This window comes from Berghia stephanieae, chromosome 11, assembly GCF_034508935.2.
Source record: "Berghia stephanieae isolate SIO BIC M18660-M18661 chromosome 11, UCSD_Bste_1.3, whole genome shotgun sequence".
In the NCBI taxonomy this organism is placed as follows: Eukaryota; Metazoa; Mollusca; class Gastropoda; order Nudibranchia; family Aeolidiidae; genus Berghia; species Berghia stephanieae.
In genome coordinates, this window is record NC_088370.1 from 43,607,112 (window position 1) to 43,622,826 (window position 15,715).

The 15,715-nt window shown below is 37.3% G+C and overlaps 1 protein-coding gene across 2 annotated transcripts in view; it reads left to right on the plus strand.

The window, feature by feature from the left end:
* Positions 1-15,715, plus strand: part of LOC144957215 (alpha-tocopherol transfer protein-like) — a 48,762-nt gene that overhangs the window by 2,868 nt on the left and 30,179 nt on the right. The window contains exons 1-2 of one of the 2 annotated variants that reach the window (XM_078888270.1): positions 10,302-10,411; positions 14,495-14,653. In XM_078888270.1, the coding sequence (XP_078744396.1) occupies positions 14,506-14,653 (148 nt within the window). In that variant the 5' untranslated portion in view covers positions 10,302-10,411; positions 14,495-14,505. Of the gene's footprint in view, positions 1-10,301; positions 10,412-14,494; positions 14,654-15,715 lie in introns of those variants that run through there. The other variant, XM_078888269.1, reaches the window with a different exon arrangement.

Below are 15,715 nucleotides of genomic sequence, written 5' to 3' on the forward strand. Positions count from 1 at the left end.
TGGATGGATGGATAGGATGGATAGATGGAGATGATGGATGGATAGATAGGATGGATGATAGATGGATAGATAGATGGATGATAGATGGATGATAGATGGATGAGATGATGGATAGATGGATGGATAGATGGATGAGATGATGAAATGGATAGATGGATGGATAGATGGATAGATGGATGGATAGATGGATAGATGGATAGTGGGTGGAAGATGGGTGGGTGGGTGGGTGGGTGGGTGGTGATAGTATGTGGTGGTGGATGGATGGATGGATATATATACAGAACACACGTTGCATTTTCCAACATTTCAATCTTGATCTTTGGTCCACCACCCCATCTCACCATCGCCTGTCTTTGATTACGTGTGTTCTATTCAATGTGTTTTGATTACGTGTTTTCTATTCAATGTGTTTTGATTACGTGTTTTCTATTCAATGTGTTTTAATTACGTGTGTTCTATTCAATGTGTTTTGATTACTTGTGTTCTATTAAATGTGTTTTGATTACGTGTTTTCTATTCAATGTGTTTTGATTACGTGTTTTCTATTCAATGTGTTTTGATTACGTGTTTTCTATTCAATGTGTTTTGATTACGTGTTTTCTATTCAATGTGTTTTGATTACGTGTGTTCTATTCAATGTGTTGTAAGACACCTGCATACCTATGTGTACACACTCCCTTTCATTTCTTATTTCTATAATGTATCTATTCAATGTGTTGTAAGAAACCTGCATGCCTGTGTGAATACACTCCTTTTCATATGCTATTTCTATAATGAATATTATGATGACTTCATCTCTTACTTCAACGACGGGATTTAGTGATGAAATCAATTATAGTGGCAAATGCGTAAGTGTAGATAGTCACAAGTCAAGACATGCGGCCCCAGTTCATTAACTCACTCAACCCTAGAGAGCTTTACAACTTTTCAAAATTGGAAAAAAAATGTATTACAAATCAGCATGTTGCATAGTTTAATTCAGCTACCGAACATGTAAAAACTAAAAACATTAGCTTTGATACTACGTCTATAATTTTGTCTCATAAAAATGTAATAAATAGGCATGGGGTAAAAGTAACCCGGGAAACTACGGATAGAGTCGGTGTTTGGGTTGAGTGAGTTAACAATTTAGAGGAGAGTTGTGAATAAGCCTATGTTTTTGTAATCAAACCTAGCCAAACCGTTCATTGTGTTTTTATCAATCCACTTGACCACCGTCTTCGTAAATCCATAGCCTGACACTGGCCATATATTGATAGTATGCGCTTGGATAAGATACTCACAGTGTTGCCATCCGGAAGTATAACGGACCAACACACAAACCTATGTGTAACCTTGAACGTTTGTAGTGTGGTTAATACAGTTTAGTGAGAATTACTCATAAACGTGGATGGCAAAAAACAATAACAAAGACTTGAGTGACGTCAATTTCATTCTATCTATACTAAACCACGAAAGGAAAGCAAATTGTGAGTTGTATTCATAGTTCAACAAAATAAAGAGACGCGAAACTTCTGAATTGTTAAGAGGGTTTTAATATCAAACATTGTGTATCTATTGTCACGTGGTGACCAGTCGGTAAACGGCATCTGCCTCATAATGATTATATTGTAAGACAATGGGGATGGTACCTTATCGTGTGCTCGAGGTCATTGGTCACATTGCAAATTGTGTTCAAAGTGACCCACATAGTGAAAAGTGTTCACAGATTTTGAAATGTCTAACATCACAATTGGCCATTTTGTTCACCTTGACACATGTGTATGCTTACAACTTTCATAAACAAAGCAGCGTGTTTACATTTACTAAGAAGTGACCAATCCTTGGACGGAAACAAATCATGTGATCGATGACTTGGTTGGACGAAAACGTGAATACAAATCGCTCTCAATGAAATTTGGCACACGATTTCGCAGCTTTCTATATTCCCTCGTAATGACGCATAGTAACTGAGTAACTGGTTCGAAACTATCGCAGCAATTACGGGCACCCTTATGCAACATTTCTCAGACAAGCATAAAACTGTATCCAGAGGAGAAAAACATTATAAACCTGATCATGTTCTGACTTTTATACACATGACATGTGAAAAAGTTAAAGACAGCATGAAGAATAAAAAGTACCGATTTTCTTTGCTAAGAACCAAGCTAATGGTTGCTGGGAGGACGTGACATCAGACTATTGAATCCAAATAATTCTCACTAAATTCCCTCAGACAATAAATGTTAGTGTATTTGTACGATAGATTTAGCTGGCATAAATGGTGTGTATTTTATTTAAACACATACCATCAACACACAAATGCCGTGTTTGCCTACTTGACACTGAACACCCACAAACCATCAACACACAAATACCGTGTTTACCTACTTGACACTGAACACCCACATACCATCAACACACAAATACCGTGTTTACCGACTTGACATTGAACACCCACATACCATCAACACACAAATGCCATGTTTACCTACTTGACATTGAACACCCACATACCATCAACACACAAATACCGTGTTTACCTACTTGACACTGAACACCCACATACCATGAACACACAAATACCGTGTTTACCTACTTGACACTGAACACCCACCTACCATCAACACACAAATGCCGTGTTTACCTACTTGACATTGAACACCCACATATCATCAACACACAAATGCCGTGTTTACCTACTTGACACTGAACACCCACATACCATCAACACACAAATACCGTGTTTACCTACTTGACACTGAACACCCACATACCATCAACACACAAATGCCGTGTTTACCTACTTGACACTGAACACCCACATACCATCAACACACAAATCCCGTGTTTACCTACTTGACACTGATTACCCACATACCATCAACACACAAATGCTGCGTTTACCTACTTGACACTGATTATCCACATACCATCAACACACAAATGCTGCGTTTACCTACTTGACACTGAACATCCACATACCATCAACACACAAATGCCGTGTTTACCTACTTGAGACTGAACACCCACATACCATCAACACACAAATGCCGTGTTTACCTCCCTAACACTGAACACCCACATACCATCAACACACAAATGTCGTGTTTACCTATTTGACACTGAACACCCACATACCATCAATACACAAATGCCGTGTTTACCTACTTGACACTGAACACCCACATACCATCAACACACAAATGCCGTGTTTACCTACTTGACACTGAACACCCACACACGGAAGGAGCTCCCAAGTTTCACGTCTCCATCTGGTTATCTTAGTCTTGGGTTCAACCAATCGGATTTCTATAGCCGAACAGAACAAGACAAAATAAAGAGACTTCGGATTGACTGAGAATTGAAATCGAATCATTCAGACGCCAGTGCAACTTCTATTCATTTCAGCTCCCATCCTATTATACTCCCCCCCCCCTTCCTTTCCCCAATCTCTTAAGCGCTTTGAGAAGGTCGTTTTCATGGAAAGCGCTCAACAAGCGTCTTATTATTATTATTATTATTATTATTATTATTATTATTAATATTATTAATATTATTAATATTATTATTATTATTATTATTAATATTATTAATATTATTATTATTATTATTATTATTATTATTATTAATTATTATTAATATTATTAATATCATTATTATCATTATTATCATTATTATCATTATTATTATTATTATTATTATTATTATTATCATAATATCTTACCTGTGATCACGTGACGTGAACCACAAATCAACCAACCATGGTCCATTGAATATCATTTCCAACTAGCAGTTCATAGATGCGATCTTGCTGTTTCTGGCCAAACACATTTTTATCACTTTGGCCGTAAAATATTTTCTTACATCTTCTTCTTCTTCTTCGTTCCTCTGATGGACATCTATGGCTGCAGTCCGATATCTGCTATGAAGTCTGTGGTCCGCTTTAGGTCCTCAGCCTCACCATAGAGCTTTGTGTTGAGTGTTGTAGGGGTGACCCAGTGGTTCGAACGTTGCACGTTGTATAATGGGCAATCCATAAGCACATGTAAAGTGGTTTCATGGTCGGTTCCACATGGGCAATAAGGGGTTGTTCCAATACCTAGCTTTGTAAACATATGTCCTCTTAGTCTATTGTGTCCTGTTCGGAGGCGGAATAGAGTGACTTGGCTACTTCGCTGAATGGCATGGATTGGATCCTGCTTGTTGTGTTCTAGGTGTGTGTCATTCCTTTCTTTGTCTATTTTTAGCTTTATTATTTTCTTTTGCTGATGGTAAGTGATTGACGACTTCGGTTGTTCCTTCTGGGCTCCTTCTTTGGCCAGTTGATCGGCAATTTCATTTCCATATATACCTACATGACTTGGAATCCACTGCAGCACAATTTTTCCTGTTTTATCAGATAAGCCCTCAAGGGCCTCCACAGTGTGTGCGGCTTCAGAGTCCTGGTAATTTTCAATAGACCGGAGAGCATCATCAGAGTCTGTCAAGTAAACCACATTTTTCCCGTATATTCTGTGATCTCTGGATAGTTCTTTTGTTGCATTGAGGATGGCTTTTTCTTCAGTTTTAGTACTTGTGCACATTGAACCACTGATACAAAATTTTTTGTTTCTGTTTTATCTGTCCAGTGTATGAGTGCACCAGCACCTCCATTCATGAGGGGGCCGGAAACTGAGCCATCTGTATAAACTCTTATCCAGTTGGTCATTGGGTATTTTTTATCGATCATCTTTAGGGTTTGAGCATTGTCATTATTGCTTCGAATGTTTTTCTTGTTGATGGTTATGGATTTTTGTTTCTTTTTCCACGGTGGTGGTTTGAGATTTGGGACATTGATTTGGGCAATATCTTCCTTTGGTGTCACTTTATATTCGCTCTCTAGTTTTTGTCCCAAGGCGATGAAGTTTTCCCTTTTGAGTCGATTCTCTTTCTTTTCCATTGTACTTGGATGCAGTGGTTGGGATTCCATGAATTTTATCTTTGAGAATTGTGTCACTATTTTTAAATTTCGTTGTTCTTTGAGAGGTTTTATTCCTGTGTGGGTTTCCATCTTGTGAATTGGTGTTGTTTTCATTGCTCCAGTGATCACGCGTAGGCATTGGTTTTGGATTTTTTCAACCTTTTGAAATTGAGCCTGTGAGCACGTTCCCCATGCCGATATGGCATAGTCTATTGCAGGTCTTACATATCCAAGATATGTCTTCTTCAGGACGTTTGAGTTTGCTCCCCATTGCGTTCCAGCAAGTTTTCGGAGAAGCTGCATTCTCTTGTACCCTTTCTGTTGACTTTCATCTATTTGATGTTTCCAAGTGAGTCGAGGGTCAAATTTCACTCCTAGATACTTAGGCATAAGGTCTTCTCTCAGAATCTTTCCATCTAAAGTTAATCGCATAGATTGCTTTTTGGTTGATAAGCTGAATGTTGTGTATGTGGTTTTATCAGCATTTACTCTCATACCCCAGTCTTTTGTCCATTTGCTCAAAGCATCAAGAGTCATCTGTATCCTGGCCTTTGCAGTACCAATATTTCTTTCAGTGCATATCAGTGCAAGGTCATCTGCATACATGGCTGCTTTTACTCCTCTGCATTTGGTTTCGCAGATGTCATTGATAAAAACGACAAAGAGGGTTGGTGAGAGAACCCCGCCTTGTGGTACTCCATTTGTCATGTTCGTTAGCTTGCTTTTAGAGTTTTGAGATTGGACTCTTGCTTTTCGATTTGTGAGGTAATCTTTAATCCATGCAAACATGTTGTGTGAAACGTTGGCTTTCTTAAGTTTGAGAAGTAGTCCTTTTGTCCAGACTTTGTCAAATGCCTTTTCCATATCCACCCAAACTGTGACTGTGTGTTTTTTTTCTTGGTAACCATTTTCGATCAGCTGCGAGATGTATGTTATCTGGTCCTCTGTGCAGCGTAATTGTCTGAAACCAGCCTGTTCATCTGATATCAACTTATTGCTTTCTAAATACCATTGGAGACGGCGATTAACAATTCTCTCCATCAGTTTACCCAAGCAGCTTGTCAAACTTATTGGCCGGTAGCTCTCGGTTTTATTTTTTGGCTTGCCATCCTTCTTAATTGGTATCATGGTTGCCTGTTTCCATTTGAGTGGAAGTTTACCCTGTTTCCAACTTGCATTGAACAGTTGTTTCATTTTCCTCTTTGTGAGGGTTCCTAGGTGTTTCAACATGTCATTAGTAACATCATCTGGACCTGGTGATTTGTTCGTTTTTAGAGATTTCAAGGCAATTTCTACTTCTTCTTTTTTAATCGAACTGAACATGACATCATCTGTGGATTCTTTGGGTGTATCCTTGTGTTTTCTCAATTCTTTGTGGACTTCTCGTTTTCGTTCTTTTCTAATCTGTATACTCCCAACACTTGAGTACTGCTTCATAAAACAGTTTGCTGCTTGTTTTTTGTTGAGAATCCTCCCCTGATCATCTTCTACTGATGGTGCAGCATATCTGTTTTCTTGTCCACTTAGAGCTTTGGTTAGGTTCCATAATTTTCTTCCGTCTCTGTCGTAGTCAAGTTGTCTGGTTTTTTCATGCCATGCTTCCTGTTTTGCTTTTATTGTTTCTTTCCTGAGAGTTTTTTCAGCCTCTTTGTAAATTTCCATATTCTCATCATTTGGCTCTCTCTCTGCTTTTTTTCTGTGTTCAGTGACTTGGCTGTTGAGACTTCCTAATTTTTCAGTCCATCCTGGACAGTAGTCCTTTCTTGATCCTCTGGGGATTGATTCTTTTGCAGCTTTCATGATTGATTTTGTGAAAGCTTTGGCTGATTTTTCTACATTCCTTGTTTTACAGTTTATCTCTTTTGTATAACTATCAGTCAACTTTGAAAACAGAGTCCAGTCTGCTTTTTTATAATTCCATCTCGGAGGTGGTGCCTTTCTGTCTTTTGCATATTCTTCAGTTATTTCAACCAGAATGGGACGATGATCACTTCCTGCCAGTTGTTCCTTTATCTGTTTACTGACTTTTCCGGTGAGATCTTCAGATATGAGAGTTAGGTCTGGGGTTGATGTTGTCTTCCATGCTCTTGAGAAGTATGTATCTGGGTCATCTTCATTTCTGACAATTTGAAGCTTACTGTCTGTAAGCCAATTTTCAAGGGTTTCACCTTTTCTGTCTAAGTCATTGTATCCCCAGCTTGGGGAGTGGCTATTGAAGTCTCCCACAACAATGAACTGTTCTTCTTCACTTCTTATGTTTTCAATTGGCAGATTCTCTGATGGTGGGCTGTAACAGTTATATATTGTGTATTGCAATTTGTTTTTGGTAATTTTTACAGCCAATATTTCAACAGATTCATCTGTCGTTATTTCATTTGTCGCTATGTCATTTCTGACGAAGATGATTACTCCACCTTTGTTCCGTTCTTTTCTGTCTTTCCTAAAATGTTGATATCCCCTTATTGAACACCTAATGTTTTCTGTGAGGTGTGTCTCCTGTATGCAGGCAATATCTATCTTCTCATCCTGAAGAAACTTGGAGAGGGCAGTCTTTTTATGTTGTATCCCTTCTGCATTCCATTGTAGCAATTTGATAGTTCCAGTAGTCCGTAACCTTGCATCTCCTACCCTGGTTCCACAGTAGGAGGGCAAGGTACCACCAGATCGCTTGGGTGAACCCTGTTTATCAGGGCTCGACGCTAGGTCCGTCCGGCGGGAATCCCCAGACTTCGCGCCATATCGTCCGACAGTTTTGTTGTCCATCATTGTGAGGAGGATGCGTGTCACATTAATTTTTGGGTTGGTTTCCCTCTCCAGACTATTTGCGCCTTTCGGCTCTGCGACTCCGACTTCAGCGGTTCTTTATTCTCTGGATGTGATTCCATAGCCTTTCATCTTCCAGATCCACAAGGCAGTGGTGGTTTGAAGTTGGAGTTTTCCTTCTCCTAGACAGACTGCTTTCCAAGGCTATGAGCTCTGTCCACCCATTAATGGTGTCTAGGCTGGGAGTCCAGGAGGGTATCTTTGTAGAGTGACAGTTTCCCTTCACCCCACCAGCGTCATGGGGCTAGCACAGCTTATTGCGTGAACTAGGGCAATCTGGCCACGGCGGTTGATTCCTCCCTTCATCCGTCACCTCAGACACATAGAAACTCGTGTCATCAGCCGGTTAGAAAGTTCCTTTCGGAATACTCCAACCGTTGCCCAGGAGGCGGGCGGGGAAGAATGCCCCTACGTGGACCCTGACACGAGCTGGAATGGGTTGCGGATCAGTACTGATCAAAATAATCCAATCCTGCCTCCCATTTTCTTACAAAAATCCTTCGATTCTGAATCAATGAGAAGCCAAAACTGCCGTGCTCTGGGAAAACTCATATTTAAAATTTGGTCAGAAAACTCGTCCTTCAAATATCGATCGATTTAAATGACCCTCGACTTAGCAAAAACGTTCAAACCAGGGACGTCGCGAAGTTTTTCTTGGTTCCAGGTTTGAGAGTTTTTTTGCCAAAATGAGGGTTATTTTAATGGATTTCTGTTTCTTCACGGTTCAATGAATACGGATAGCTGGTTCAATTGTCTCATATAATATTTGATCCTTTGCCTTCCTTTACAATTCGTTGTCCTTCATTTGCCATAAATGACAATCTATTTACCATATAATATATAATATTATAATTATGACAACTTCTCCAATGGCGATACCTCCACACACACTATAAACACACACACACACAAACACACACACACAAACACACACACACACACACTCAGAAAGAGAGAGAGAGAGAGAGAGGGAGAGGGAGAGAAAGACAAAGAAAGACAGAGACGGACAGACAGACAAACAGACAAACAGACAGACATGTGTAAATTTAAACGTTTACAGTCCGATTGATAGATTTTAGTGAGTACAAATCATAAACATGGATGGCTAAAAACAATAACAATTGCTGAATGATGTCAATTTTGTTCTATCTATAGATATAATGAAGATGACGTCACTCAAGCCTTTGTTATTGTATTTTGCCATGCGCGTTTATGAGTGATTCTCACTAAACTGTATAAACCAGACAATAACTGTTCAAAGTTGCACAAAGTTTTGTGTGTTGGACCGTCATTCTTCCGGATGGCAATGTTGTGGGCTTCTTAGCCAAGCGCATACTGTCTATAGTTTGTTTCGTGGTCGAATGGTTTGACTCTCACCCTCGGACCGGGTCATGGTTGAGTCCTTGGAAAAGACTCTTTAATCAAATTCCCTCATCGTATTCAGGTGTAAAATGAGTACCTGGTCGCTTGCAACGTTGTGTCTCTCGGAAAAAAAATAATGTTGATATCGCCTAACCGGAGTCATATTCTTTCCTACGTGCTAAGTGTTGCTGTTGGCTAGGGATCCCTTATAAAGCGATTTGAGCACGTTTAGTGAATATTGCGCAATATAAATGCTCAACATAATTGTTTGTTTTCTGGGGGTTTTTGGGTTTGTTTTTTTTTTGGGGGGGGGGGGGTTGGGTTTGTTGTTGTTGTTGTTGTTGTTGTTGTTGTTGTTGTTGTTGTTTTGTTTTATTTGAACTTGCCTTTGTTTCCTCTATTTCCTGACAACAGTTGACTCAAACCAAGCAAAATAAAGGAAGTTGACGTCACTCATTTCTTTGTTGTTATTGACAGCCTGTTGGTGACGAGTTCTTACCCTGTTGTTACTAGTTCTTACTAAATCAATCAGACTATAGATAGTATCCACTTGGCTAAGAAGCTCACAACATTGCCATCCGGAAGTATAACGGACCAACACACAGATTATGAGTAACCATGAACGTTTATAGTCTGGATAAAAGCGTTCAGTGAGTGAGTATTACTCATAAACGCGGATGACAAAAAACAATAACAAAGACCAGAGTGTGACGTCAACTTCATTCTATCTATAGATAGAATGCGCTTGGCCAAGGAGTTCACAACATTGCCATCCGGAAGTATAACGGACCAACACACAAACTCTGTGTAACCATGAACTTTTATAGTCTGGTTAATACAGTTTAGTGAGAACAACTCACAAACGCGGATGGCAAAAACAATAACAAAGGCCTGAGTGACGTTATCTGCATACTATCTATAGCCCATAATTCACTGAACGAAGGGCAAACAACTCCACATAATTGTGTCTGACTTATTCGCATGAATGTGGGGGATGTGATGAATTTTGATGAATGCTGATGAACAGACGTCAAAAGACATACGTTTTGTTAACAAACACACACATACACACACACACTTACACACACGCCCACCCACACACATACACACACACACACACACACACACAAGTATATACTTTTATCTCGAAATATCTCAGTAGACCACAGTTCACACAACCCCCAGTCAATCACTGAATCTCTCATCCAAGGTGCGTGTCATTCATCACACGGTCCGGTTCAGCTTTCACATTCAATCATCCAGTCCCTGGTTTGAGTACCAGACGTGAGTGAGAATTTCAAAGAGTTTATCTTTAAATCGATATCTTGTGTTCATTTCAAAGGATTTTAAATTCAATCCGATCAGGAGATTCAAATCAACGTGCACATTTTTGCAGGTCTGATAAGCGAGTGCAATTTGAATTGTGGGCTAGATTTGACATTGTGTTTTGGATAATATATAGATAGAATGCGCTTGGCCAAGGAGTTCACAACATTGCCATCCGGAAGTATAACGGACCAACAAACAAACTCTGTGTAACCATGAACTTTTATAGTCTGGTTAATACAGTTTAGTGGGAACAACTCACAAACGCGGATGGCAAAAACCATAACAAAGGCCTGAGTGACGTCATCTGCATACTATCTATAGTGTTTGAAATTGGTTCTATGAGTTAGTTAAAATACTCAAAACACATGTCAGCCAGATATGACATCGATTTCTAAATTGAATGTTTATAGTCTGAATCGGATTGGCAGGACTTCTATAGTGTCACGTCACTTTTATTATATTACTTAAGGGGCGGTTTGGGTCTTTTCTTTTAAAAAATTAATTACCAATATTGGGCGGTTTTAATCATTCTGTATCATCAATATAGGTTAAAAAAAAACAATATTTATGGTGAAAATTTTCAACTATATGTGTTGATACCCATTTTGCGATAATTTGGGGGTCTGGCGTCAAAATATATAACAATCTTGTGGCAAACGTTCCACAAAAACTAATGAAGGAATGACCTCCATATTCTTCCCTCCTGTCAACATTGTACCATAGTGTGTCACCATAGAGAGATTTTACGGCTTTTGCTTATGGAATTTTTATTAGAACATTACAAAGTTGAGAATCAAAAATTTATGACAAAATTGAAGTTAAAAATTCAGAATTATGATTATAATTCCAAATTCACATATCTTATCAAAATAAATCTCTCTATGGTGACACAATACATTATCTCTGTGATAACTCTGGAAATTTTCAGACAATTTCTTTGAATAGACTCAGAGAAACGTTTGACACAGTATCCCATACCCTTAGAAAAATGACATATTGAGAAAATAGCAAAATAGATTCCCGTTTTTCACACTTTTCTTACTACCTGTACCATTTTTGATTGTGTTTTTCCTGCCTTTATAGTCCACTTTAAGAATTTGGACTTCAATTACACTATTTCTAAGATAATAAAATATCATTTTTTACCAAAATCTCAAAATCAATTTTTCGAAGGATTTTCCTAAAAATTAGACCCAAACCGCCCCTTAATCTTTGAGCCATTACAGACTTTCAATGGGAGGACTTCCATAGTGTCACGTCACTTTTATTATATTACTTAATCTTTTAGTCATTATAGACTTTCAATGGGAGGACTTCCATAGTGTCACGTCACTTTTATTATATTACTTAATCTTTTAGTCATTATAGACTTTCAATGGGAGGACTTCTATAGTGTCACGTCACTTTTATTATATTACTTAATCTTTTAGTCATTATAGACTTTCAATGGGAGGACTTCCATAGTGTCACGTCACTTTTATTATATTACTTTATCTTTTAGCCATTATAGACTTTCAATGGGAGGACTTCTATAGTGTCACGCCACTTTTATTGTATTACTTAATCTTTTAGTCATTATAGACTTTCAATGGGAGGACTTCTATAGTGTCACGCCACTTTTATTGTATTACTTAATCTTTTAGCCATTATAGACTTTCAATGGGAGGACTTCCATAGTGTCACGTCACTTTTATTATATTACTTAATCTTTTAGCCATTATAGACTTTCAATGGGAGGACTTCTATAGTGTCACGTCACTTTTATTATATTACTTAATCTTTTAGTCATTATAGACTTTCAATGGGAGAACTTCCATAGTGTCACGTCACTTTTATTATATTACTTTATCTTTTAGCCGTTATAGTCTTTCAATGGGAGGACTTCCATAGTGTCACGTCACTTTTATTATATTACTTAATCTTTTAGTCATTATAGACTTTCAATGGGAGGACTTCCATAGTGTCACGTCACTTTTATTATATTACTTAATCTTTTAGTCATTATAGACTTTCAATGGGAGGACTTCTATAGTGTCACGTCACTTTTATTATATTACTTAATCTTTTAGTCATTATAGACTTTCAATGGGAGGACTTCTATAGGGTCACGTCACTTTTATTATATTACTTAATCTTTTAGCCATTATAGACTTTCAATGGGAGGACTTCCATAGTGTCACGTCACTTTTATTATATTATAATCTTTTAGTCATTATTGACTTTCAATGGGAGGACTTCCATAGTGTCACGTCACTTTTATTATATTATAATCTTTTAGCCATTATAGACTTTCAATGTGAGGACTTCCATAGTGTCACGTCACTTTTATTATATTACTTAATCTTTTAGTCATTATAGACTTTCAATGGGAGGACTTCCATAGTGTCACGTCACTTTTATTATATTACTTAATCATTTAGCCATTATAGACTTTCAATGGGAGGACTTCCATAGTGTCACGTCACTTTTATTATATTACTTAATCTTTTAGCCATTATAGACTTTCAATGGGAGGACTTCTATAGGGTCACGTCACTTTTATTATATTACTTAATCTTTTAGCCATTATAGACTTTCAATGGGAGGACTTGCATAGTGTCACGTCACTTTTATTATATTACTTAATCTTTTAGCCATTATAGACTTTCAATGGGAGGACTTCTATAGTGTCACGCCACTTTTATTGTATTACTTAATCTTTTAGTCATTATAGACTTTCAATGGGAGGACTTCTATAGTGTCACGCCACTTTTATTGTATTACTTAATCTTTTAGCCATTATAGACTTTCAATGGGAGGACTTCCATAGTGTCACGTCACTTTTATTATATTACTTAATCTTTTAGCCATTATAGACTTTCAATGGGAGGACTTCTATAGTGTCACGTCACTTTTATTATATTACTTAATCTTTTAGTCATTATAGACTTTCAATGGGAGGACTTCCATAGTGTCACGTCACTTTTATTATATTACTTTATCTTTTAGCCATTATAGTCTTTCAATGGGAGGACTTCCATAGTGTCACGTCACTTTTATTATATTACTTAATCTTTTAGTCATTATAGACTTTCAATGGGAGGACTTCCATAGTGTCACGTCACTTTTATTATATTACTTAATCTTTTAGTCATTATAGACTTTCAATTGGAGGACTTCTGTAGTGTCACGTCACTTTTATTATATTACTTAATCTTTTAGTCATTATAGACTTTCAATGGGAGGACTTCTATAGGGTCACGTCACTTTTATTATATTACTTAATCTTTTAGCCATTATAGACTTTCAATGGGAGGACTTCCATAGTGTCACGTCACTTTTATTATATTATAATCTTTTAGTCATTATAGACTTTCAATGGGAGGACTTCCATAGTGTCACGTCACTTTTATTATATTATAATCTTTTAGCCATTATAGACTTTCAATGGGAGGACTTCCATAGTGTCACGTCACTTTTATTATATTACTTAATCTTTTAGTCATTATAGACTTTCAATGGGAGGACTTCCATAGTGTCACGTCACTTTTATTATATTACTTAATCTTTTAGTCATTATAGACTTTCAATGGGAGGACTTCTATAGTGTCACGTCACTTTTATTATATTACTTAATCATTTAGCCATTATAGACTTTCAATGGGAGGACTTCCATAGTGTCACGTCACTTTTATTATATTACTTAATCTTTTAGCCATTATAGACTTTCAATGGGAGGACTTCTATAGGGTCACGTCACTTTTATTATATTACTTAACCTTTTAGCCATTATAGACTTTCAATGGGAGGACTTCTATAGTGTCACGCCACTTTTATTGTATTACTTAATCTTTTAGCCATTATAGACTTTCAATGGGAGGACTTCTATAGTGTCACGTCACTTTTAAATGTTATTTTGGCAAAATCTTACAAACCTGAGAATTCACACGTCCCAGGTTTGAGAGGTATTTGCTGAGATGAGACTTGTTTTAATAAGGCTAATTTAAAGGACGAGTTTTGTGGCCAAAAGTTTAAATACGTCATCGTTGTTTGTTTTAGAGTAATTCAGGATGTCGAAATCCAGTGTGAAAGACTCGGACTACAAATGTACTCTCTGTGAGGCAACCCTGGACAAAGCCAAGAAGGAACTTGGGGAGACACCAGACACTCGAATGCTGGAGGTCAAACAGTTACGAGCACGACTGGACAAGGTGCCAGGTAGGTCGAAATGGGTTTTTTTTTATCATTTTAATGTATTCACAGTTAATGATGATGATGATGATGATGATGACGACGACGAAGATGATATTGATGATGATTAATTATTAATAATAATAATAATAATAATAATAATAATAATAATAATATAATAATAATAATAATAATAATAATAATAATAATAATAATAATAATAATAATAATAATGATGATGATGATGATGATGATGATGATGATGATGATGATGATGATGATGATGATGATGATGACGACGACGATAAAGATAAAAATGAACAATGATAGAATTAAAAATAACAACTCAAAATATAAAAGTCGCAGCATAATCGAGAAAACAAGTTGAATTGTCCACACGGAATGGATGGACGGACGGCCATTGGTCAAAGGTCATAATTATGGAGTAGGGCAAAAACCGACACACGATCTTCATGATCCATTCCAGACAAAACACATTAAATATTTAAAATACTTCAGTGTCTGAGACTGTTATAGAAACTGTTATAGATTAGATATCAACAAACACTGACGCATATACACCAGTGTCATAGATAAGAGGTCAGCATGGCTCAGCGAGTTACGGTCTTTGCTTCGTACCCAGAAGGTACAGAGTACGATCACCCGCCGCTGTGCTTTGTGGCCTTCAGCAAGTCACCTCGCCCTAGCTCAATTTGCGGTGCTGCTCTGCGGCTGACGCCTGGGTTATTCCAGTCTTCCCTTGGAATAGACCCTAAAGACAAATTTCCTCTTGGGGATGAATAAAGGAAATTTTATTTATTTATTTTTTGATAACACTCTTATCAGTTGGAAAGCTGTGTGGAGTCGAATCGAAATGAATTTCAAACAATTCACATAATGGAAGTAACACAGAATTATCTATACAATCCACTTGACAACTCATGTTCATGTTTAATCTTTAAAACTGCTTTTCATTTGCTGTTTATAGTAATTGTCTTTATCGTTTAAACGATAACCTTAACTAATATTTATTATTTGGTGACGAGTCGTTTGTATTTCATTCAAGACTCGCAGGTCACAACATCATTT